The 26,193-nt window shown below is 45.3% G+C and overlaps 2 protein-coding genes across 2 annotated transcripts; one reads left to right on the top strand and one right to left on the bottom strand.

Annotated features, from left to right (window-relative positions):
- Positions 1-12: 12 nt before the first annotated feature.
- Positions 13-10,919, bottom strand: NUP85 (nucleoporin 85). The gene is made up of 19 exons (XM_014878261.2): positions 10,838-10,919; positions 10,634-10,727; positions 10,367-10,529; positions 9,957-10,027; positions 9,595-9,638; positions 8,797-8,866; positions 7,791-7,912; positions 7,338-7,472; positions 6,918-7,040; positions 6,464-6,595; positions 5,988-6,094; positions 5,628-5,711; positions 5,381-5,446; positions 4,780-4,931; positions 4,571-4,688; positions 3,126-3,226; positions 1,433-1,584; positions 786-872; positions 13-196 (listed from the first exon to the last, which is right to left on the bottom strand). Exons 1-19 carry the CDS (start codon positions 10,868-10,870, stop codon positions 95-97), a joined length of 1,956 nt encoding a protein of 651 aa, XP_014733747.1. The 5' UTR covers positions 10,871-10,919; the 3' UTR covers positions 13-94.
- A 5,703-nt stretch (positions 10,920-16,622) lies between these two features.
- Positions 16,623-23,602, top strand: SUMO2 (small ubiquitin like modifier 2). Its single transcript, XM_014878257.2, has 4 exons — positions 16,623-16,889; positions 18,270-18,401; positions 21,345-21,416; positions 22,913-23,602. The coding sequence occupies exons 1-4, from the start codon at positions 16,869-16,871 to the stop codon at positions 22,973-22,975; spliced, it is 288 nt and encodes a 95-aa protein (XP_014733743.1). The 5' UTR covers positions 16,623-16,868; the 3' UTR covers positions 22,976-23,602.
- The last annotated feature ends 2,591 nt before the right edge of the window (positions 23,603-26,193 follow it).

Genomic DNA, 26,193 nt, shown 5'->3' with positions numbered 1-26,193 from the left:
ATGACCAAGCAATTTGCAAAACAAAACATTTATTCTTAGAAAAAGTCACTTTATGTACAGCAAGCCCCAGCGAAAGAGGAACACCCTGCAGTCTTCAAGACCCTTCCACGGTGCCTTCTTTGACAATGACTCGTGCGAGGTTCCGTGCAAGAGCAAGCCTCAGCATTTCCACTTTGGTTGTCTCAACATCATCATCCTGGAAGGGAGCAGAGCCTGGGTTAGGGGACTGCACACAGCGAGGAACTGGAGACGGGGTCTGTCTCAGGGTTTGGAAAGTAAAGATGCAGGTCAGGGAGAGGTATTTACCTCACACTGAGAGGTATTTATCTCACATTTACACAGACCTGAGAAGAACAAAAGCTCAACCCAAGGCAGCACTGCCAAGCCTTTTCATTCCCTGGATGCTGCAGGGTTTTGCATGTGCAGCAAATGGTTCTCTGTTCTGAGCCTGGCATGCTCAGAGCCAGAGCTGCTGGATGGCAACATCTCAGCTCTTCATTGCCCATGTAATGTGCAATTATTTATCTTGGAAAAGCACCACGGTCCAGTGCAAACCATCAGAACATGAGGAGCAGCAGCACTCCTGCACTGGGTTTGTGAATACTTCAGTCTCTTGTTGATGTTTCATTTGACTTCTTGATTTGAAGCCACTGTGCCAGTCTCTGGGACTTGGGCTGTCCCTCTCTTATGCCCTTACTAGGAATATAAAAGCAGAGTTTCCCTCCCCGACCATTCCTATGGCCTGCCTCAATTCATTATCCAGTTGTCCTCAGAACTGGGGTTACCTGGAATTTCTGCTTATCTGGATTCCCTGCTGTCAGGTCTTCCAGGCATCGCATCAACTCGTAAGTCTGCTCTGCTGAAAATATGACCTGTGGAAATGAAAGTATTTACTGAAAAATATCAAAGACATCACACAGGCTGAGAAGATGATGCAGCTGAAAGGATGATAATGCTTTGACACTCCCATAGATCTGTTCTCGCCCCTGAAATCACAGGATCCAAGGATAATTAAGACTGGATGTCACTTTGGGAGGTCTCTAGTGCCACCTCCTGCAACAAGCAGAGTCAGATATGAAGTCAGAGTGGCTGCTCTGGGTCTGTAATTGCTGAATTGTCCTTGACGGATCTTAAAGGAAAAACTCTGCATAGAAGACAGGGGCACTGAAACAATCTTCGAGCCAAGTACCCAAAGGAGCTGGATGTAGTGTGTTAAAATTACCAGTGCAGATGAATTCCACTGCTGTTGTAACAGCTGGGAAATGAGGTAAGAGTCAATTTATCCCTTACCAGGTCCCTGTGTGTTCCCACTGCTGGGACACTTGGAACTGCCATGGACAGATCCTGGCAGGAGCAGGAAGGGGGGGTTCACCACTCTGAGCTCCCTTGTCAGGAAAAAAGAAGAGGCCCCCTGGTGTGAGCAGGACCTCACCTCCTTCTGCTCCAGCAGCGGCAGCGCGTCCGTGAGCAGCGTCATCCAGAAGGAGCAGGGGGCGATGTGAGCCGTCATCAGCGTGAGCAGCAGCCGCGCCGCCTCCGGGAACCGCTTCTCCCCGTACAGCCGGTGGAACTCCCGGTACTTCCCTGCCACGGGACGGGGGAACGAGGCATCAGCGGCTGCTGGGCCTTGGGAGATCCCTCTGCTCCCACAAAGCCCATGGCAGAACGACCCCCAACCGAAACGAGCCCAAAGCAGCCCGGTCTGGGGGATCTGGTGCATGAAGGAAAGAGACAACAGAGCCTCCCTTCAAGGCAGCCAAACCCTGCTGCTGCTCTGGGTGAGCTTCAGGGTTTGCATCAGCCTGGTCAGTGGCTGCTGCTGCCTCATGCCGAGTGTCTGCAGGCGAGCAATGCCCCAGTGGCTTAGAGAGCAGAGAGAATATCCTTTCTGTGGTCACAGAGTATGAGGAGGTCTCAAAGCCTGCACCATCTTCCTTGGGTGTTTAAATGGAAACTGGAATCTCTGCTAATAGGGAAAGTTCTGCATTTGCTAAGAATTAGTGAGATCAATATCCAGCATTAGAGAAGTGGCTGAAGATGGAAGTGAGGTTCATTCTGTATCCACTAAATTATCACAATACTGGAAGTTAATGATTTCTATTTGGATTCACCTTGACTAATGCTTGAGCTCAAGGAGAGACATGGGAAGTTATCCACCATGCTCTAAAAACTCCAATGGAAAAACAGGCAGAAATATTTTCAAGCTTTTCAGGATTGTTTAGAAAGAGCAGAAAGGGAAATGGCTTCTCTGGGGACGACAATTACCAGAGGATGCTGGGCATGCTGAGCTGAGGAATTACCAATTTGATAAGTCATGTTTAGCTTCTAGACCTAACTTAGGATAAGCTTTAATGAAGGAAATTCAGTTTCAGTTTTCCAAGCTGGGACCAAGTGGGAACGGATAAAACTCATGCTCACCCTCCCTGCAAGGGTGACATCAGGTAGAAGGGAGTTGGTCCAATGCTGACAGCTATTCCAAATTCCCATCAGATTCTGGCCCTGACACTGAGATTGCTAACACACAGCATCAGAGAAATCAGTTTCCTATTTTGGTCCATGAATCAAAGGCCACAGAGCAGCTGCAGACAAAGGGGCAGGTTACCACAGCCTGCCTTGTGCCAGGCAGGAGAAGGAAGCTGTGGTACCTGAAGGAAATGAGCTGGAGACCCTCCCTGTCTCTTGGCACAACTGAGAGGGCAGAGAGGGCTCTTGTTCCAGTGAGCTTGACTGGCACACTGAACCCCCACACACTGGAGACTTTGGAGAACTTGGTAAAATTATAACAAGGTCAACATAACCAGTGATTACTGTTCCAATGAACCCCCTAAGGTAGCATTTGTTAGTATTTCAGAGCCTCTCAAGGTAGTGACAAAGTCTGGAAAAAGAAGGAAGGAGAAGTTCAGAGTGTCAGGATTTGGCCCTGTCCTGCTGAGAGCAGAGCAGGAACCTGGTGTGAGGGCAATGGTAAAGGCCAACCCTGGTACAAGCTGCATCCCAAACCACATTCACCATTTGCTTTCCCCTCATCACTAAACCAGGAGGTAGCATGGAAGAAAGCATAAATCCAAGTAATTCCATGGAGTTCTCCATAACAGACCAGTATGGACTCTGCAGGCAGCTCTCACCAAGGAACGTGAGCCGGTCACTGAGCAGCATGGACGGGCCCAGATTGTCAATGAGGTCCAGGTCAGAGAAACACCCCCTTTCACAATAGTCCTTAAGGAACCTGGGGAGAAAGTGGAACACAAGGAAAGCTTAGAGGGGAGGACATCAACCACATCCATTCTGTACCTCCTAATCCCTTCCCAGACAACTTGACTGTAGGCTCAATCTTAATCAACCTCCCCAAGGTTTTCAGAAGTTGTCAAACATTCCCTGAAAGTGACCAAGGAACTGGCATAATGTACATTTAACAGACACTTCATTGATTCTTCTGCATTCTGTGGTAGTTGAGATCTATTTTTGAGAAGAAGTAAGTGAAGGAAGGCAGGCAGGAAGCTGAGGCTGGTGGATGCCTAAATAACACTCTCAAATCATAACAAAAGCTCTGCTTTTCTGCTGTGTAAAAAAGTTGATAAGCAGTAGGAACAAAAACAATGCTAAAAGCTTTTCATCTGTTTTGTCACAGCCTCCATTATGCTGCTTTCTGCAGAGCTGCTTCCTGTGATTTTTTTTCATGCTTCTGTTGAAGGAAATGTAATGATTCCCACTCCCTCAAATAATAAACAAAAAAACCCCCCAAACCTCAGACCAGCAATCTCTTACCACTCCTTTTTCCAGTGTCAAAGAGAGTGTTGCCTGGCCACCTACCCAGAGTGTAATTTCAAAATTATACTCTTAATTATGCCGAGACTGGTCTCTGCCTATTTCCAATTAGCAAAACCCACACGACATGGATTGTTAGAGATTACAACGCATAAAGAGTTGCCAGAGCTTTTGCTGAGGCATGAGCCAAGTGTCAGTATTGTCCTCACTTCGGTAACAATCTTCCCACCCCAGAAAAGGTCAGGAATTTTGAGAGGCTTTTACAAAGCCAGGGACACAATAAAACCACTCCCTGATGCAAATTTTTAGTAGAAACAGTGAGATTTTTAGTAGAAATGGTGGCTTAAGTGACTCCCACTCACTTGTTTGGAGTTGAACTTGATTATAAATAATCAGCTGTGAGGTGAACTTGATTATAAATAATCAGCTGAATAAAGCACAGGTAGGGATTATCCTCTACCCACATCAGCCCCTTAGGTCACTGTCTGGCCCATCGAACAGCGCTGCCACAGCAAGTGAAGGGCAGAGGACAGAAGCTGTTAAAAGAAATGTTTATCCAAGCAAGGTCTAAGGGAGTTGGACTCTCAGATAAAGCCAATCTGTTTTGTCTCTAGCTGTCAGGAAGGAAAACAACATAGAGAAGGCACAGCTGGGGGTACTGCAGAGGAGACTACCCAAAAGTGTGTTTTCTGGTTCAGAAGAGGGTGCCTGGCCCCGCCTGCAGCAGTGGGAGCTTTCCTGGCCCTTGACACAGCAGCCACGCTCCCCCTGTCCCCCCAGGCTGGAGCTGCTGGCTCAGGCTCACCTGTCTGAGATGAGGGTGGCAAACGCGGCGTCCTTGGCTCGGATGCTCCAGGAGAGGGCAGAGCCCAGGCGGTTGTTCCGCAGAGCCTTCATGGCCATGATCTTACAGATGCTGCGCACTGGGGGCACACACGGCAAAGGAGAGGAACAGTTAGTGCCAGTTAGGTTCAGCTGGACCACTGCCAAACAGTGAGACTGAAAATGCACCACCTTGTTCGTGCATCTGCCTCTGCTCACAGATCCTCAGCACCTTGAGGGCCTTCTGCTCAGTGCTGAGCGGGATGCGCTCGATGTGCAGCTCCAGGTACACCCGGCCGTACTCCGGGCAGTGGTCAAAGTAATCCACCCCCAGCTGCCACAGGCTGAGAGAGAGGAGAAATCACCACCATTCCAACCCTAGAAATCTTCAATGAGTACAAGAGTAAAGCCCCAAGGAGAATCCGAGCTTGCATTAGCAACTGTTAGCTCTGATTAACTTTGCGTTGTCCTGAAATGGTTTTTCCTTTCTACCCCGTGCCAGTTCCCAGTAACATAACTTTGGAATATGTGCAGCTCAGTGCAAGACACCCTGCACAGTGGCAGGAGTGGCTGTGCCCAGGTCATGAGGTGTGAAGGGCTCTAACAGACAGCTTTTGTCTCCATTCAGGAAGGGAAGTGTGCCAATCTTGTACAATCCCTTAGGGACACCTCTGCTGAAATTCTAACAGTGGCTGCTCTAAGTTTTGCCCTTTTACTTCATGAACACGCAGTTATTTGTCTTGGCTGCCTCAGTCTAAGTCTGTCCTATGAGTAATAAAACAAAAGCTGGTACCTGTGATGAGAGAAGAGTCCTGAAGCATACTCCAGCAGGAGGAATTCACGCATATTTGAACCAAAACTGAGGGGAAAGAGAGCAAATATCCAGATATTATTATTATTTGCATCTCACTGGAAAAATCTAATGACTATTTCAAAAGTGCTGTCGATTTCTGCATTATGTTTTCTTTTGTTTTTTTTTTTTTTTTCCCTCTGGGCTATCTTACTCGAACTTTATTCAAATAATGCAAATAAATACTTACTAGAGATTGTGAGACTGCAGGAGTTTGCAGTGATCCAACAGGTCAGTCAGATGAGCCACAAACCACCAGTTGCTCAGGACAATGCTGTGTTTGAAGCAAAAGAAAAAACTAAGCCTAGACACTACCAGGGATTGTGTCAGGTTTTCCACAGGCATTTCTTACGAATACACAGCTCTGTTACAATCCAAGGTCTGGCTGCAATGTCCCAGACATAATGGAATACTTTTAATTGCTGCCAGCTTCACGTATTTTTGCTGAATTCTTTGCAAGGATGATCAGGGTTCTGTACCCATACCCCCCACCCCAAATACACAGAAGCAATACTGTAGAACTAGAGAATCAAAAGCCTTAAAACTCAACCTGCATTCCTTGATCACTTGATGCATCTCAAATTCAAAGGCTGACATTAAAATCATGTCTAGAGGCTCAGGGCTGCTCTCTCCACCCAGGAACAGGTCCATACTGGACTGTGGAATGAGATGAGAAGAAATGATAAATGCAGAAGCAAGACATTTGTTTGGATGTAGCAGTTATTTTATGGGAAATAACAGGTCATAGAGGCAGAACACATTAACAAAATGGAATTTTCCCCATTTTAGCATAAGGAACTGGGAAAACAATTTGTAGGAACAAGTCTGGCAATGTTATGACACTGAAAATTGAGTCTTCAATAATTATTTGTCAACTTTAGCACTCTCCCAGTCCTTTTGCAAACTCCAGACAACATCTTACAGGCATGTAGTTGCTATAAGACTTTTCTCTAAGTTTTTCTTTCAGCGTAGTAACCCTTGTGTGCCTGAAACAGTGGAGAATATTTGGATAATTGCATTTCCTACCTGTGCATAGAAGCGCAGCTCCATTGGCTTCACTGTTGGGTGGGAGTACAGGAGCCGGGTGACCAGGAAGTGATACCATGTGGTCATGAGCTCCTTCTTCTCCAAAATGGCATCCTCATCTCCCAGCATGATCTAATGGGACAAAAGCACAGGAGGAACGCTGCAGACTCAGCAATGGACACAGCTGCACTCCAGCTCTCCAGAGGCATTACTCCTGCTCTGCAAAGGGAAGGATTTATTCAAAATTACGTAACAAAGATCTTTCTCACAGCCCAGTTTCCAAATCAGCCTTAGGGCCTTAGGGAAAGAAACCCATCAGCCCAGGCTGGCAAACAATCAACAGAGGACAGGAGACATATTAAAGTTACTTATGGCTACACTGGGCTCCTGAAATCTGTAAGGATGGATTCAGCACTTTAGTCCAAAGTTTCCTTTGTTCTCAGCAAAAACACACCTTGCAGATGGACTCCATGTGGGGATTGGAAGCAAAAGTTCCATCCTGTAGATACCTCTGACATTCCTCGTGCCAATGCTGCCACTTCAGCTCGAGCTCTGTCAGTGTCTGGGTGTTGCCAGTCTGAACAGAAGGAATAAAGGAAACACCAAGTCAAATCACACCAGGCTCTTGGGCCAAACTCATGGTCACTCCTGATAAAAAGCTAAACATGAGGCTGCCTGTCATCTTTCTATGTTGAATTGTCACCTAACAGACTTTTATCTGAATTGTTGAGTCTCTGGGGAATTCAAGAACACAAATATTGTTACTGTAAAGGAGTAAGACTGAGGTGTTCTAAAGGGGAACAAACTGTTACAGGAGACACAACCCTGTGGCTTTTCCCAACAAACTTATGAAAAACCACACTTTTGTACATACACTGGGCACAGGCATCTTCTTCATCAAGTCATCCAAGATTTTGTACATGTTCATGGATGTGGGATTGGCATTGGCTTCCTTGGAGAGCAGGTGCCGCGCCTCATCCATCCGGCCTTGGAGCACAAAGACATCCACCTGCAAAAACCCCTGTCCATGAGCTCCACACTGGGCAAGGTTATGGAATACCCAGGAAACGGATCAGAGGAGCATGCATGACCTGTGAGTCAGGCAAGGGGAGTTAAAATGTTTAAACTGTAGGCACTGCTGATTCAAGTAACAGTGTAAGGCTTGACCTCCATGGGTCATGAAAGATAAGGATGGGAATGAGAATGGATTCATCCTAAAGCCTACACAGGCAGACAGCAATGAGGTGTCATGTCCAACAGGGAAGAGGAAGGAAAGCACAGACATGAATTCCTTTTGTTTAAGAATCTTCCAGGTGGTGATACTCACCACATTCCAGAAGAGCTTGTGTTTGGATGGACTCTCACTGCTCAGAACTTCCCTGACCATGCTGTCCACGTCACACACGTGGAGCCTCACCCAGTCCAGCAGGCGCAGCAGCAGGGGCCCAGCTGTGCACACACATTTCCCTCTGTCAGTTCCCATCTGTTTGTTCCCAAACTGCCCTCACACATTTTGTAACAGTTTGACATCACTAGAGCAGATTTACTGACTGGATTTCTACCTGCCACCCCCAAGTGACAGAATTCCTTAAGCAGAGAGGCCCTGGGAGCACCCAGCCTCTGACAGGTTTTCCTGTGGCAACCTGGTCAAGCAGAAAACCCAAACTTGAAGAAATAAAAAGTGAGTGACCCAGATCATAAATCTTGCAATGCCAAGAGACAAACAGAATATTTCTGTTTATTTTAGCGTAATTTCATTATTACTAACTGAATATGAGGAAGAAATTTGGCACTAGGTGATTAATTTAGATTACTTAATCTATAATTTCTGAATCTGTCCTGAGTTCTGGGACTGTGTAAGTAGCACTTTTTTTGCATAACATAATTTCCTTCAAAATTATTTCCTACTTTAAAATGCCAATGTAAACAGACTGACTTCAAAAATGACAGCCTAAAGTTAAAAAAGTTGTATCAGAGCTGTATAAATGTCAACTGGCATCAACACATTTGATGCTTAAAGACATGTTTAAGCTTATAAATAAAATACATTGGCAATAACTTTTGATATCCCTCCTCTTCATAACCTTTCCGACAAAGAAACAATTTAAATCAGAGTGAGGGAGAAAAGCAGAAGGCAAATTGAATAGCTTGACATAATTCAATATAAAGAAGGCAATTAACTGAGGCAGAAGGGGTATTAAAAGGCTTACTGACACTCTGCATGTCTCTAAAACTTTAAACTATGGCACAGTGAATATGATATATATTTTAAACAAATAAATATGCAAAGAAGAAGCTCTTCAGTCTTTACACTAGGACAGTTCATGGCTCACCTGTAGCTGCTTCAACAAACAGAATCTCACACAGGTTCCAGATCAGCTCCATTGCAGAGAGAATGGAAACCTGAAGAAAAGCAGGGTCAAGTTTCAGAGCTAGTCATTATTCCAGCTGGGTTTTTTAACCACACAAAGGTATCTGCTGTCCACAGCAATCAGTTCTTACAGAGAAATATCACATTGACATTTCAAAGATAAAAATTAAAAAGTCACTTTTTTTTGGTCAGAAAACACTGACTCTGTGTAATGAAATGCAGCAATAATCTGTCACCAGTGAGCAACCTAAGTGGTCTTCAGCCATTCTGCACTTTTAAGACTCAATGCAAACACTGAGGAATGAAGAATAGCCAATGAAGCAACATCACTGCAGCTGACAGGACAAAACTGGTGTGAGCTCTCTGCTGCTCCCAGAACACTCCCGTGGATCTGACAGCTCACTGTGAACATCCAGAGGTTGCTGGGAGGCTGAGATGCAGCTGATTGGAATCTGAGAGTTTTTAGAGGTGAAACACCACACAGCAAGTCTGAAACTCTTCCTGCCAGCTTTGGCATGACAAGAAAACATCACATCTACAATAGCAAATATGTTTATGACATGGCAGTGAATTGAGGTGTTGGGCATCTTTATTGTTTGAGAAGTACAGGAACTAACTGTTTATTTCCATTTATTCTTGGGTCATGAACTGCATCTCATATACACGGCAGAGTTCAATCTGAAGTGCCTCATGCCACAGTGGTGGCCTGGTGAATTCACCAGCCAGTAATGTATGTTCAACCTGACAGACTGCAGATTACCTGAGTGCTGTACTGGCCTTGCAGGGCAGGGTCCCGGGTCGAAACTGAGGGAAAAAAAAAGGAAAGGCAAAGAGTAACATATTTACCATTGACAATCCCTTCTGAACTTTGACAGCTTTCCATATATCTGCCACATGAGATAGGAAAAGGCTGCAAGTCCCCAGAAAATCAGTTACAATACAGTGGGAAAAATCAGTCCATTACCAGATTTACAAAACAACTTGGAAATCTCCAGCATAGAAATAGAGTCTTGGTAACACATGCTATTGTACAGTCGTTGCAATAAGTTATCATTACAATCCTACTTTCAAAATTGCAACTGATGTTTCCTTTTCCTGCAGTAAAAGAACAAACAAACTTACCAGCTGCCTCGTGCATGTCCTCCATGCAGGCTCTTATCACTGACCGGTAGTTTTTACTCACTTGAACCAATCTGCCAAACAGAAAATGACTTTGGTTGGAGGGAGCTGTTGGAGTTTTAGTGTTATGTTCCCTAAGCCTTGCAAGTTTCTCTGCAACAGCAACGCCCAGTACCTGGGTGAATCCCGCTGGAATCAGTGAGACTGTGCCACACTCTGCCAGAGTGGTTAGTGGAAGGATCTGAGCTTTGATTTGTAAAATCCCCCCAAAACTGTCATTCTACCTGCCCTGCTGCTCATTCCAGTGCTGGTAAAAGCAGCCTGGCGAGCGGCATTGCCCCACCGAAGGCGTTTCGTTGTCTCCCGGCTGCAGAAGGGGCAGCGGGTGCCTCCCACCCTCCCCATCCACTCACTGCGCCTTCCGCGACTTCCCCGCCAGCTCCTCCTCGCTCCGCTGCAGCCCCATGAAAATCCCGTGCGACTCGTTGAAGAGTTTCCGCAGGGTCTGGATGTAAATGTCCTGATCCCTGCGGACCACGAACACGTGGGAGGAGCTCGGCGCTCCATGCCCGGTACCTGCAACAAAGCCCGTCAGCGCCCGGGTAGCAGCGCCCGCCCTGCCCTCACCCCACAACCGGGATGGGCACGGAGAGCGGGACAGCATCGGGAGCGGGACCCACCTGCGCGGTCGAACAGGGTCTCGCACACCAGCACCTCCGCGGGGCCCCAGGCGAAGCAGAGCTGCCGGGCCGACGGGTCCGCGCCCGGCACCACCTGTGTGGGGACGGTCTCCGTCAGCGGCGCCGCGGCCCAGCACCGCTCACAGCCCCGCACCGCCCATGGTCCCGCACCCCCCGGCCTTGTCCCGCCCGCCCATCCCGCACCACGAGCGGCGGCTCCGAGTCCGGCTCGTCCATGGCGGCGGCCGCGCTGCTCCCGCTCCCGCCCGCCGAGGCTCCGCAGGCCCTCCCGGGCTGCCCGCGCCGCCGCCTGCGCGCCCCGCGCCCCGCGCCCGGCCCGGCCGCTGCTGCCCCGGCCGAGCCGCCGCCCGGGGACGGGAGTGGACACGGCGGGACCGCGGACCTCCGCCGCCTCGGGACAGGCAGCGCCGCCCGCGCCGGAAGCGCCCCCGGTCCCGAGGCCCCGCCGGGGCGGGACGGGCGCTGCTCCGCCTCCGCCCGAGCCGCCGGCCCTGAGGGCCATGAGGGGCGCGGGCGCTCCGAGCGGGCTGTGCGGACGGACGGATGGATGGATGATGGAAGGAAGGATGCCACCCCATCACAATCAGCCTCATTTTCCTGTCAGGACAGATTCAGTGCTGGGTGGGAGCATTGCTGGCCCCGGGTGTGTAGTTCAGTGTTGTAGCTGGTCAGTCAGCGTTCACAGATTTATCGGATAGGTCAAGTTGGAAGCACCACAAACTCGGGTCCAGACTCCCTGCTCTGCTCCAGCAGGCTCATCCCAGAGCACATAGCACTGGATTGTGCCCAGACAGTTCTGGAATATCTCCAGTGAGGGAGACCGCACACCCTATCTGATCTCTGTTCAAGTGCACGGTCACTCGCACAGTGTTGTTTTCATGCTCACTTCATTGACTGATTGCTGTGTAACAGCCAGTGTCCCCTATTTTTTTATGCATGTCAAAGTCGTGCAGGTAAAGAAACCTCTGGGATGTTGAAGGTGATGCTCTCTGGAGCTCTTGAGCATTGATAAAGCTGACGAATCAAATTATGTGCTCTGACTTCAGTGAGTTACCTGCAAGTTGGGGAAGGACTTGTAATGAAGCAGGATGGGAGCAGGAAGAACTGCGAGTCACTCACTCCCTCAGGGTCCAAGAGGAGCTCGATATCCCCTGGACACTGGGCAGAGATGCCTTCTGAGGCTGCTGGAGACTCATCATCTTTCTGTTAACGCTGGGAGCTCACCTATCACGGCATTCAACTCAATAACCTGGTGTGATAAAACACTAACAGTACCCTGCTCCTCTCCTTCCATTCTGCTCTCCTCCCCACTTCTGTGTATGCACTTTTTGCCTGTGCTAACCAATAACCAAGTTCTTCAGCAATACACTTTTTAAGACAAGTATCAGTGCTGCTGTGTTGGTCTCACAGCTGAAACCAGTCCCTCTTAGGCTGGTGCCTTCCCGGGATGCTCACTAAAAATTGACTTTTCAAGATAATGTAAATCATTTGCTGTTCTCATATGACAAATGCTGCAACACTCCGTGGCTAAATTGCCCTTTTTTACTTATCAGCTGCTGCATCCATCATTTCCAATAAAAATAAAGCCAGCAGTTATCTCTGGGAAGAGCATGTCATGTAACCAGTCATGCTGAGAAAAGGAAATGGTGTCTCTTAGGTCAGAAGGAATTAATTTTTGCAGGTAGAACAAATTAAATACTCAGAAAGCTGCTTGAGAAACTGAAGACTCATCAATTTTAACCCCTCACTGTTTATCAAGGGTAAGGGTCTGTGTTTTGTTATTTGAGGATGTATTTGAATCTCTATACAAAGTCAAATTCACCTATTGCCTTACACAATGGTCCTGCTCTGTGCTGCAGACTTCTGAGGATGTTAGTGGGCATCCTAGATCCCAAATACCATTCCACACATTACTAAAAGGCTCAACATGCAAATCAAAACCGGATGTCTCAAAACCCAGGAGTACCAGAGCTCCTGCCACTGTTCCTCAAGGCTAAGGTCCTGCTTTTTTAACTGCAGCAGTTTCTTGTGAGTGGAAGAATATATTTAGAATATCCATGTAACACTGTGTAGGGATCCACCGTGTGGGAGGTGGATCTAGGAGTGGGACAGTGTCCTCTGCTGCTCCCAGGTCCATCTGTGTAAAGAGACACTGAAAGCTGGAACTCTGATCTTCTCCTGCTGTCTCTTGGCACAGGGCGTCCACTTTGCTCACTCCCTAAAAGTGCCAGTGGCTTTTCATATCCGCAGCATCTGTTGTTCTTATATGGATGATTCCTGCAGAAATCATCTTGGAAAGGTGAGTTTTAATATGAAATCTTGACATTTTTTAGTCCTCTTGAACACTGGCTGGAGCTCTGCTCATATCTAGAAGGGAAACCTTCCTGCTCACCTCCTAGGAGGCTTCTGTGCCTCTCCAGTCCATATAATTGAGCAGAATTGGGAATTTCCATGTCAGCATGTAACTTCACATTGCTCAGAAAGGCTTTGCAGTACAGGCTGTGGGTCCAACATGGAAAGCAAAGAGAAATTGTGTGGTTTGCAGTCTGGAGAAAAAGAAAAAAAAGAACCCAAAGGTCTAATGAGGATAGGAGTTACTACCTTGTGAAATAGGAGGTTTGGAAGCTATTTGGGGAACAGAGGGAATGATCAGCATCATGAACAAGGAAAGCACAGCACAGGCAGGGCTGTAGGCAAAAGGTATTTTCTATTCCCAGGGCTAAGCCAGAATTAATGAAGAGCAAAGACTGAGTAAAAGCACTCAGACCTGCAGGGTCTGAGCCAGTAACCCGACACACTCATTTACACCTCCAAATTATTGTTTGCTTTCAGTTCTTGCCTTGGACTCAGTGCAAAATAACACCCAATTCTAAAGAGGCTGGAGTTGGTTTTGTAGTCTAATGCTTGCTGATGTGCAGGACACACACCTTCTGCCTGTAGCTGCTTTGGTGTCAAAAACTTAATGTTTTAAAATCCCAGCATGAAGGACATATATATGGAATGCCTGTGTTCCCTGTCCTCTTCATCAGAGGGTGGAGAATTAAGCCAAAGAGCTCTGCAAAATCTAGATTTCTTCCTTATAAAACTGCAGTACAAGAATGAAACAAAGCATGGAAATATTTTAAGAAACACTTGGAATTTTTTTCTCACAGGGATGGAATTTCTCAGGAATTCTCACTGTGACGCTTCCCCATTCACTTCCCTTCAGCTTGGTGCATTGAAGAGGAGGAGCTCAGAGGGACAAAAAGCTTTGCTTTGCTCCCCTCTCCTGCAGCCCAGACCCTGCAGGAGTGGGGCTTTTGTAGTTCCCAGTGTGGCTTCTCCCCCCACCGCTTGCTCCCAGTGCTGCCGTCTGGCCAGTTCCTTTGCAGGTTTTAGCACTGATTATTGTCAGCTCCAGTTTCTCAGAGTTTCCTCTGTTGCTATGTAAAAATAAAAGCCACACAGAGATGAGGTTTGTAGAAACCTGCTCTGTGATTTGGGATCTCTGTGATTGGTGGTAAGACCAGTGCTGGTGCAGCTGAAGCCATTTTCAGCCTTTCTGAGCACGTCTAACTCCCATATGTTCTCATAGAATATTTTTCCTGTCTTTTTTAGCACATTTGTTCTATTTGTGATGCTGCCTTAACGTGTCTCACTTGATGCCATTCCTGCCTTCAGTTCTTTCATGCCATGCTCAGGCCTTGGCCAGTTTCATCCCACTCCCCAAAAATCCTCCTCCCGGGCCTGCAGCACAGGGATCTTCAAAGAGGGAAGAGGAAGAAGTGACAAGAACAAAATACAACAGGACCATCAATCCCAATTATGTTCTTCTTCACACTTCTCTGTGATGCTGCATCATCTCTAAAAATAGAACTTAGGGTCCATTGGGAATCATAACTCATCTTTTGCTCTATGAAGTACCCCATGGGTTTGAAGTTTTGCTTTTAAAAGCCATGGACGAGATAGAAGGGTGGGGATTAATGTGCTTTATTTCCTTGTTCCCACTAGTAGTTCTACTTCTTAGTGGTAATGATGGACTTGAGAAGGTCCAAACCAAGTTGTCCACTGCTTTTCAGAGCTCAAATGAAAGGAGAAGGGAGATCACAGGAGCCTGAGGTATCACACATGATGGGAGATTTGGATAGAAGCACAAGGTCTTCCCCAGCCAGGGTGCTTCTGACCTCCCAGTACCTTAAACAAATAGAAAAATAAGAGCATGAGTGATTAAACACAGAGAAAACAGGCAGGATCAACTGATTGATCTTTTGATGATAAATTAAGTAAATTGACTCAGGTAGGAGTGGAAAGCAGAGCTCAAAGGAAGATCTGTGTGAGTCTCAGTCACAATTTGAAACAGCATCTGTTGCCTTTTTGGGTCAAACTGAACACTTCAGAGCCTGGGATTTTTTCAGAACTGACTCATTAAGACTCTTCAGGAGAAGTAAAATACTAAAACTAAAAGGTTATATGAAATTTCAGGGTTAATTTTGGACTACAGGGGATGGTAAAAGGCTTCACTGCTCACGTTTTGTAGAAGCTTAGGTGGCTATCTAGGCCATCCTCCTGCCTCAGGTAGGGCCATGGCTGTGCCATTTCCTCAACTGGGGACTCAGATAAAGGCTTCAACCTTTGGCTTCAGCTTCCTCTGCCCAATGGGTGTTACTCTTCTGCAATTTCCAGAAAATAGCAGTAAAAATCCAATCTGTGCTCAGAAGGAGGGAGCTGGAATGTGAAGTAATGTGACAAAGGCAGAGGAGAGGGACCAGAACTGACAGTGAAAAGCAAGTCTGCAGCTCTGCCCGTAAGTGAAGCTTCTCTTCAGTCAATATTTCACTACTTGAGCAGTTTATTCTGGACAAGGAACATCTCTGAAATGGTGCAGAAAGTTTTGACCTGCCAGGAGCGGGGGTGTATGACCACATGGCCACCTTGGTGCCATGGCAGGACCCAGAGTGTTCCCACACAGAGCAGCACCAGAGTGGAGTGATGCCCACCTGGAAAATCCATCCCTGGGGGTCGACAGGGATCTTTTTTGTGGTGTTTCTTTTCCATCTACATGATGTAGAGAAGCATTTGACAAATGATGGTGGCCAGCGTAACACTGATTTTAAAAAAAGCACAGGAACTGTTTTGTGTGAACCTGTGAAATCTCTGCAGTTATTGAGAATTTCCTCCTCCCTTCCATTGGAATGAACTTTAAGAAGCCACATCATTGGTGGTATATCCTCTGATTTATGTAGTGTAATTATTGGGGTGCTGCAGGTGCTCAGTTCCCTCACAAACACGGCATCTCTCCCAGGACAACTCCTCCTTACAGGCACAGCCCAGGGTTTTGGGGAGGCTGCCACACCATCAGAGTCCTCCATAACACAGCAAGGAGCACAACCACGAGGGAGAGATTTGATGAGGCAGAGACGAGGGAGATCAATGGAGGTCGGAAAAGGCCTCTGACATCAGCGAGTTCAACCTGTGCCCCGATAGCACCTTGTCAACCAGACCATGGCACTGAGAGCCACATCCACCCGTCCCCTGAACACCTCCAGGGACAGGGCCTCCCCTGTTCGATGGGGCTGGGGATGGGCACGGGAAGGTGTGTGTGCAAAGAACACCATGTGAGGCGCTGAAGGGGCACTGAGGGAGCTGTGGCAGACAGCTTTGAGAAGATTTGAGGAGATGTAAGATTTGAGGGGGCCAAGGATGCTGGGGATGGCCAGGGGAAGTTGTGCTCGGGCAGGGCGCGGTGTGAGGCGCGGCGCGGGGCGCTGAGGGCGGCCCGGCGGCCATTTTGCGAAGGACAATGCCCGCCGCGCGGGGCGGGGCGGGGGCGCGCGCACGCAGCGCGCAGGCAGAGCGGCCGCGGCCGCGCGCGCGCCCCTCCCCTCCGCTGCCGCCGCCGCCGCGTTATGTAACGGCCGCGGGGCGCGCGCGCGCGCTCTCCGCCCCCCTTCCCCCTCCCTCCCGCCTCACCCCCCCGCCCGGCCCTGGCTCCGCCCCCTCCCCTCGTGCCGGGGCCCAATGGGCGGCGGGAACGCGCCCGGGGGGGAGGGGAGAGCGCGCCGGGTGCGCGCACGCACGGGGCAAGGCGCGGCCCCGCGGCTGTGCGTGCGCGCTCCCGGCCCCCCCCGCCTTCCCCTCTCTCTGTGTCCCTCTCTCTCCCTCTCTCCGCCGCGCTCGGCCGGCTCTGCCCCCCCTTTGTGCGCGCTCCGAGCCGCCCCCGCATCGCCGACTCGCCATGGCCGACGAGAAGCCCAAGGTGAGGCCGGCGCGCTCCGCAGCTCCCGCCGCCACGCTCGGCCCCTCAGGCGGCGGCCCCGGCCCGCAGCCCCCGCGCCGCCTTTGCGCGCCATTTTCCTGCGCGGGTGGGGGGGGCCGAGGCCGCGGCTCCCAGGGCGGGCGGGGGATCCCCGGGGAGGGGGGGAGCGAGCCCGGGCTGCCTTCCCGCCCTCCGCGGGGAGAGAGGCAGATCTGAAGGCGGTTGTTGCTGCCTTCCTCCTCCTCCTCCGCGGCCGCAGCATCCCCGCCGGCCGCCTCGGCAGCCGCTGCCCTCACAGTCCCCGCACAGCTCCGGCCCCTTTGTGCCGCCTCGGGGCCGGGGGGGCCGTGGGGGCTCCGCTCCTCACGGCAGGAATTAACAGAGATAGCCGCCGCCGGGGGGTTGGCTTTTTTTTTTTTTTTTTTTTTTTTTTTTTTTTTTTTTCCCTCCTTACCCCTCCTTCCGTTTTTTGTTTTTTTTTTGTGTGTGTGGTTTTTTTTCCTCCCTCCCCCACACGATTTTTAAACCGAATTCGAAGTGGCGGAGGGCGCGGGGCCGCGCGCGGGCTGACACATGGCGGGACCCGGCTCCCAGAAAAGAGGGAAAACAAAGCTGGAATGGGGGTCTGGGACAGTCCCGGGGCGGGACAGCCCCGATCTCCGTCCCTCTGCCCTGAGGCCCGGCCACAACACGAGGGACCGAGCTGGAAGTTGATTCTCCGAAGTTTTTCGCTCCGAGAGGGTCGGGCTGCCTGATGTGGAGTTTTTTTAAACGTTTTCTGAAGGAAAAAACTTGGGCCGCTTCAGGTTTTATCACCATTTCAAATGTGGCCCTTTAAAGTACCTGGAAAGTTTTTTTTTTTTGTTGATTTTTTTTTTTTTTTAATAAGGACGTGAAACGGTAGGAAAAAGTTTGAGATGCAATGAGAAAGAGCCTTGCTGCTGGTTGGGATCACAATTATAACATAAATCAGCTATAATAGATCATAGTTAGAACATAGGTAACTTCATTCCTTTCAGTAGTGTTGTATATTGTTGTTCTTTTAATAGAAATTTTTTTTTCCATTCCTTTTTTTAAAAAAATCTGTTTTGAATGCCTGGCCTGGTGATTCTTCATTGCTAAATATCCAGTCTGCAGAATGACAGCTAATACCAGATTTTATTTTTTTTTTTTGTATGTGGCTTTTTTTTTATTTTAAATTTTCAACTGAAAAGTGCTGACCTTTATTCCCTAATTCAAGGTTTCAAGTCAGTAAACAGCTTTAATATCTTTATTTCCTCCTTCTTAATAACCTGTTGCACTTCGGTAAAATGTTAACTTCTCGTTTCATACCTTTTTTAAAAAGTGTTGGTTATTATTTTTCTTTTATTTCTTCCACAGGAAGGAGTGAAGACTGAAAACAATGACCACATTAATCTGAAGGTGGCAGGGCAAGATGGGTCTGTGGTGCAGTTTAAGATTAAGAGGCACACACCACTTAGTAAACTAATGAAAGCCTATTGTGAACGACAGGTATGATCTCAGGAGAACAGTCTCTGGGGGAGAGCTGCTCTCCACAGGGAGAGAGGAAGACAGTTAAAGTCTTAAAACTTAAGTAAATATGCAAAATGATAGAGATCGAGCAGAAACGAATTGTGCTGTGGGAAGTTTATTCTCATTGGAGTCTGTTACGGGCTGGACTGAGAGGGTTGTTACAGGAAACGGGTGAAATAAAGATCTGTTGTCTATGAAATCTGCATTTATAGCTGCAGGTTTCTGGGAGGTAACTGCTGCTCTACTGCTCAGAAATATTAGTGTGAAAAGAGTGGGTTTGGGATGAATTTAGGGGGGAGAAGGGAGCAAAGTGATAATCAGGGATTTTTATAGCTCTGAATACCTTCTTGCACTGGTCATTGACTTTTGATTTATTAGCTTAATTTTACTGAGATGAGGAGATACCTTGAGAAGGAGCTCGTACATTTAATAATGAGCTTTGTTTTTTTCTCTTGTGGCCTGGTTGACAAACGAATCTTCTGAGAGACAAACACACCCCATGTATTTGCTGATGTGGTGGCAGCTGCAGCCAGTGTGTGAGGCAGCTACTGCAAGTTTTTAAAGCACCTGTTTGAGTAGAGCTATGGAACTCTTCCTTCTGAAGCTCCTAATTAGGGACATTTTTTCCAACATTTTTTAGTGACTGCCTTTAAAAATTCTAGCTCTACAAAAGTGTTCAGAATTTGTGGATTTTTAATTTCTTAAAACACAAATATTTAAGATACTGGTGCAGCTATTTCATCAGCAGGAAGAAAATCCTGTGATTCACATAGAGAGTGGTAAAACCTCTTCTGTTTATCCTGTGCCACAACAGAATAAGAGTAAAGACAGGAAAAATTAGCTCTTGCTAATATATGAATATGTTCTTGTATGAGTGTTCTGTGGAGAAATTAGTGAATGTTGGAAGCTGTGAGTTTGTTTTTCCTACCTCAGTCATACAAACTCTTTTATATTCTGTAAATCACTGTGTTGCTTTTTCCAGTCATAGAGTGCAGTTATATCTGCCTTTCAGGGAATTTGAGGATTGGTTATTTGTCTATGAAGTCCTGGCATATAAAATTTTGAAAGTATCACTCATTCTTAGTTTGAAACAAGCAAAAGTAAGATTGCAAATTGTCTTAGATTACCAAAATATTTATTCTTCTTAAAGAAAAACAACCAAAGCTAGCAAAAAAACACCCAGGAATCAATTGGAGGAAAACAATCAGTAAATCTTGAAAATGGGAGATGTTTTTTCTGATGTCAGTTTTAAACTAGTAGGTATCCAGAGAATATCTTGGCGAATGTGGATTTGTCTTTAGGTGCTTGCTTCTGAAATTTTGCTTTAAAACAGTTGTTCTGCATGTCTCTAAAAGTTCGATTTTATTAATGTATTTACCTAACTAGGTACACTCCAACTTAAATCCTTCAACTGTGGACTTCAGATTTAATTTTGGAGAGGTGATAGAGAGCTTAGCAAATATAAAGGATGATAATCATGCGTTGTGTGTAGTCTGTGTAAAATGGAAGTAACTAAACTTGAGTGATCTTTGAGAAGATCAAGACTGTGATTATTTTAAGTGGTGAAGAAATCACCCATGGACCATATTTCATGTTTTCTGGACGCTAAGCTCACCAAAGGACAGTTTTTCAGTATGTTTTCAGCTAACATTTATTTAGCTCATAAAGTTGTTATGAACCTGGAAGAAACCAACACTCTGGGAATAGGAAATACGTGTTTTGACAAACAGTGTCAGAGAAAAGGACTCCAACCAAATGGTGCTGTGCAGAAATGTGTTGCTGCCATGAGCCACACACACTTTCCTTAGAGCAGATGATGTTCTGACTGAACACTGCAGTGTCTCGGTCATGCTGGAGAAGGCATTTTGCTGTGAACCATAAAGTTAATAAAAAAAGTTTACTCACATTTATTAAAATATTTTTCCTGACAAATCTACTCTTCAGAAATAATTACTACATTGTTTTCTGTTGTGTGTGACATCCGCTCTTGCCAGGCTGAATTGAGGCTTCTCTTCTCACTCAGAGATGCCAAAGCACGACCCTGCAATCCGTTGGGTTGGCTTCAAAACCAGATTGGATTAGATATTTAGATACACTGAGGAGAATGGGTAGAACTGGAAAGGAAGTTTGTATCCCCAGATATCACTGACGTGCCTTCGCAGGATATGGGGTGCTGTAAAATACCTTGGAAAACTCACATTTTGGAGCTGATGTTAGCAGTAGGAGAGGTTGTTACTCCCATTTTCCAGTCTGTTGGCTCAGGTGAGAATGAGAGAAATTATTCTAGGGATGGAAGCGAAATGAGTATTGTGTGGTAGAAATCCAAAATACTGATTTTATCCAAGATACTGGCTAATTTCTGGATGTAGAAAATTCTTTTATTTTTTCCATCTGTGCATGGAAAAACTTTTGATAACACTAATTTCTTTATAATAGCAATTGGAGGTCAAAAAATTCCCATTGCTTACTTCTTGCTGCTGCAGACTAGTTTTGTTGCATTTCTGAAAGAAATATTTTAGAATACCTTTGTTTTTGGAGACGATCAAAAAGGAGTGTTGAGTGTCACTGTTGGGCATTTGTTACCTGGAGTGTTGCACCTAGGTTTTAAGTGAATTACTCAATAATTCACTTACAAATACAATCAACCTGCTGGCCTTTGGGGTGTAGCAGAAATGGCTTTATTTTAACTCAGTCAGTGGGGGCACTGTTGCTTCTCATGAGTTGTTGAACACAATGCAGTGTCTAATACAAAACAGATTGCAGTGATTTGGAGTGAAATGCCTAAAAGTCAGGGCATGAGGGAAAAGCAGAATCTCTAGTGGCTTTTAATGATGGTGCTGCAATTCAGTGACAAGTTCAACTAAACTACTGAGTACTTTGACATCAGATTGATTTCCCTTCGTGTTGCTTCTCTTTGTGCAGGGGTTGTCAATGAGGCAAATCAGATTCCGGTTCGATGGGCAGCCAATTAATGAAACAGACACACCTGCACAGGTAAACAGCACGGGCAAGGCTAAAGAGCTACTTGAAAATTGCTGTAGGAGTTGATGCTTCCGTTTCCTATCAAATACTTACGTAAATGTGTATATTAGTGATAGAACTGGATCTTTTATACCATTATTTTGGTGTAACTAGTTTAGGATAATTAAAAATGGAATCCAAGAATTCTTTTAGTTTTTTGAGTAATAAACCTGTATCACTGTAAAAATAAAACAGAAAAATTAATACAATGTACAGATGGTGAGTCCTGTATGACTTTTGCTTTGATTCATGGCTCTGAAATAAGGATGGTAAGTTAAGAATTGAGTTTTTCTTGAAGCGATGGCTTTATTTTTTATATAAAAGCTTGCCAGGATATTATCAGAGAGATCCTGTTTGCAAGCTTCAATTTGTAATACAAAAGTAATTTTTTGTTGTTTGTAATCTGAAGCTGTTTCAGCAGCATTGAATTAATGAATATGATGAAGTTTGGGTTGTCTGTAAGTGTTTGAATGAAGGCCATTCCAAGAACAGAATGGTTCCCCGTGGCTCTGGAGCATTTTTCTGTCCTGCTCCACAGAGTTGTGTTTAATCACCCTGACTAAGTGATAGTTTTATCTGCTCTTCAGAACTGCTTGTAATGAAATAATGGACTCTAGTTTTTAGTTCTGAATTTTCCAAGCTGTTGCTTCAAATATTGTGCCTCTTGTGGCCCCAATCTATGCAACTTCTTAATTTGCAATACTGATAATTGAGGCAACAGGGTGAATTTTCTTCCCATCCGTGTTTTGCTGAAGCTCAGGATCAGTCTGTTTATAGTTGTGGTAAATGACATAGACCAGTTTGATTTCCTGAGCAGCAGCTGGGTCTGATGAGAAATCTAACTTGCATTAGTTACAGCAGCTCCTTCAGTTTTGGTAGAGATTCAGTAGGTGCCATTAACGTCCTAGGAATATCAACTATTAAATTTAGGGTGAAAAAAGAGAACTAATTAGTGAAGTATTGTTCTTTGCTGGTAATTGTTCCATGGTTACATGCAAAGTGTTTTTAATTTTTTTGTTCTTTCTGATCCTTGGTTTTACTGCCTGGTTGGGCAGAGGCCTTAATTCCAGTCTGCTTCCCCAGTGCTGTAGCCATTCGAGCAGCAGCAGCCAACTGGAATTGTGGCAATGTTCTAAGGTAAACTGAGGGAGTAAATAGGAGAACAAAGGTACAGTGGCAAAGCAGGCAACAGAAATCAAATATTATAAATCTGTTTCTTAGGAGTCACACAATGTGCCCTGAAGTTAGTTCTAGAATTCATTCTAGTCAACAGTTATCAATTGACATTTTTTTCTGTGCAGTTTCTTTGCTTTTGAGTTAGTGAGTTTTGTTAAATGTACAAGGGGGTGGTGGTAGAGGGGAGTGGGTTAAGTTGCATAAGAAGTAAACACAGGAACTGTAAGAACAACCCAGGCTGCTGTAAAGATGTGAGAAGAGTTGAAATATCTTTTTTCTTTTTTCTGTTGTAGTTGGAAATGGAGGATGAAGATACAATTGATGTGTTCCAGCAGCAAACAGGAGGAGTTTACTAAAACAAACACACAAAAAAGAACCTGCTACTTTCCTCTCCAGAACTGTGCTCCCACAGGCAACACTTCACAATTAGAAAAATGAGACTTGGTTCAGCCACATCCTGACTACTGCAGTATAGTTTTCTCTCTTCTCTCTGAATTTTTTTCTTATTCCTTTTATTGTACATAAAGTAACTGGTGATGTGCACAGACATAATGCATATTTTTTTTTAACTAAATGGCCAATGGTATGTTTTGATCAACATTTAATGGAGATGGGGTGGGAAAACAAACTGGTTCTGTGAAAATGCCCCTCTCTCCGTTAGTGGCATGCTCCTTCTACTTTTACAGAATCACAGAATAAGCCGAGTTATCTTTATATTCCAGTAAGTTATTTTGCTCTCACTGTTCAAAAAAAAAAACCTTGCATACCTTGTTTGATTGGATAATTTCAATGTTTTTCTTTTATCATTGTAAAACCAAGGGCAATTTTATAACTTTTTTGTACGTAGCTGTTACATGTAGAGCAATCTCTGTCTAAGTAGGGGTAAATTACTCTTTAAAAAAAAAAAGGAAAAAAAAATCCTAGATAGTTTTCCCTTCAAGTAAAACGTCTTGTTGTTTAAATAAACTTCTTGTTTAAAATAACCAGTTTTCTTTCTTTTTCTGTGGAGTAATAGTACTCAGCACCTGTATTTCTTTCTCTGCAGCACTTTATGCTTCTCAAATCTCAGCTTTCTCTGTGGTAAGTAAGCATAATCCCCCTGTCTAGGCAGAAGACTGTTGGAAAAGGAAAGGCTTCCTTGAGACCTGTCAGTCAGCAGTTGAACTGGAAATAGAAGTCATTTTTCTCTTTTTTTGATTTCCTTTCATTTTTTTGTGAATGTTCTGCTAAGCCAAAACTGTTTGATTAGGCAAACTGCAAAATACTGAACTACTTAGTAATGCCTTTGAGTTGAGCTCTTTTTGTCAGTCTTTAATGGAAGCATCAATATTGTTGTTGCAGTAGTTATATTTAAGACTCTGTATTTGAATGCTTATTGATGTAAACATTAAGTTAAAGAGAGCAAATTTCATTAACCGTTGAGTTTACCATGGTTTCAAATGGGAGCTGCTTGGAAATGTAAAGCAAAAATAAAAAATTGAGTTCCATTTTTGGGTGTATTTAGCTATGGTGGTGGAGATTCCAAGCTCTGCTTTACCCCACTCTACTGTTCTGCTTGAAAAATGGAAAGAGACTGGAAGTACTGAGGGAGATATAGTGATGGAGATGTTTTTCACAAGTTTTTTCCACAGTTACTGAGTTCTTAGGGAACTTTTTTGGGGAAGTTTAGGGTGAAATCCATGGATGTTCATGGAAGATTATACACCTGTAAAACCCACAGCCCCACAGCCTTCTCTGATGTCCTATGAACGTTCCAATATTTTAGTGTTTGCAGTACGTTAATGCTTTTTTAGATACAGGTTTCTTAGAAGAGGCCACTCTTTGGTGGTGGTTTTTGTAACAGTTAATTCAAGGAGTGATTATTACATATGGGGCCGGTGCCTGCTTGAGCTGAAAGTTTTGTGGCAGAATGATGGGCGTGTGCATTTAGCTGATGAGTTGTGATCTGTTTGTCTTCTGTCAGGAATAACACATTTGATGCTACATTAGTTCCATTTAATAGAGATACAGGGAAAATGAACATCTGTTTTTTCAGTTGCTTTTGACTCTGTAGCTGAAAAATGTAATCTACTGTGTGCCTCTGTTTTAATTCAGGGAAATGCTACTGCTAAGCAGATGACTTCAGATTCTGGGATGTATCTTGTAGATTTCTGTGGTGTTCTGCAGGATTGAAATTCCTTCTTGTGAACAAATGTTTACATGTCCAAACTATAAAAGGCCTAAAAAAATTTACTTTGAAGAAAAAAAGAGGGAATATAGAGGTGGGGGAATATATTTCAACGTCTTTCCTAGGTTACACATGGAATACATTGCTCTTTGGCTTTAGAATCTCTGGCTTTTAAGCTGGCTGAACTTTTGATATCTGTGTATAAAATTCTTTCAACTTGATGTCATGCCAAGACTTTTCCCAGGAGAAAGCGGTCTTTATCTTGTTTGGCCAAAAAAGGTGTTTGGACTTGCTTTAGTTTCTGAAGAAAGGGTGAGGTCTCCTTTAATACAATTTGCTTTCAGCTCAACTTATGATCGTGAAGCCCAAAGCTCCCTGTTGTATCTTGCCTTGTACTTTTTATTTCCTGAGGCAACAGAAGTCAAGTGACAGGTACTGAAGAGCTTTTAAAAACAATGTCTTCATTTCCTGAATTAGGTGAGTGTTGCTTCATCTGTCATGAACTTAAGTGCAGCACTCACCTACATTCCTCCATTGTTTGCATCTTTTTGCTGTTACCTGGGCTTGCTCGTGTTCCTGAAATGATTCCTCTGACAATGCTGAATGGTTTTATCTTAGGGTTGTATCTGTAGCCAAAAACTGTTAGTCTTTTCTGAGATAGTTCCTTTTTTTTTTTTTTTTTAATCTAACCATGAAAACATCTCAACTTCACTGACTTAGTTCCTCAAGAGCCTCAAATGTTGAATTTCATTAGTGTAGCAAATGAAAGTGGGCTGATTTCTGATTCTTATGTATAACACATTTGTGTAACAGTAATGCAGAAATACAGTCCTTTTTAAAAAAAGAAAATCAGCACTTTTCCTGTGTGGTTTTGCAAATACTCTATGTCAGAACTTGTTGTTGTCTGTAATGCTCCTCTGGTGCTACAGATTTACCTGTGGATTCCTGATTGCTGGAACCCTCACTGGTTTTACTGTGGCTACCTCTGTGGCTGGGGGTGATGATTTGGAAGTGGTATGGAGTACTAGGATATGGACAATTTGAATCAACTTAGTTGGAGTTCACTTGGCTGCTTGGCTTGGTTTGTGGCAGTTGCCAGGTTTACACTGGTAGCCACATGGACTTCTGGAAGTCCACGTTTGGAGGATAAAGGAAAACGAGGCAAAGAGGTCTTGTCAGGCTAGTTGGGAGGTAAGTTCTTCATGTTTTATTAAACAGCTGGGATCTGTCAAGAGCCTGGGAAAATTACCCACAATTTTCAAATAATGTGTTCTAAAGTGATTGCTATCCAATTTAGTTATTATTTCTCCCATGATTTTTAAATGAAAAAGGATGGAGTGAGTTCTGGTGGATGGCTGGACCCTGCCTTCAGCCTGTGCTGGGGTTTTAGTCCCTCAAATGAGTTAT

This window comes from Sturnus vulgaris, chromosome 20 (assembly GCF_052056855.1).
Source record: "Sturnus vulgaris isolate bStuVul1 chromosome 20, bStuVul1.hap1, whole genome shotgun sequence".
Classification (NCBI taxonomy): Eukaryota; Metazoa; Chordata; class Aves; order Passeriformes; family Sturnidae; genus Sturnus; species Sturnus vulgaris.
Note: the sequence above shows the minus strand (reverse complement) of the source record. Positions and strands in the feature narration are given on the sequence as shown.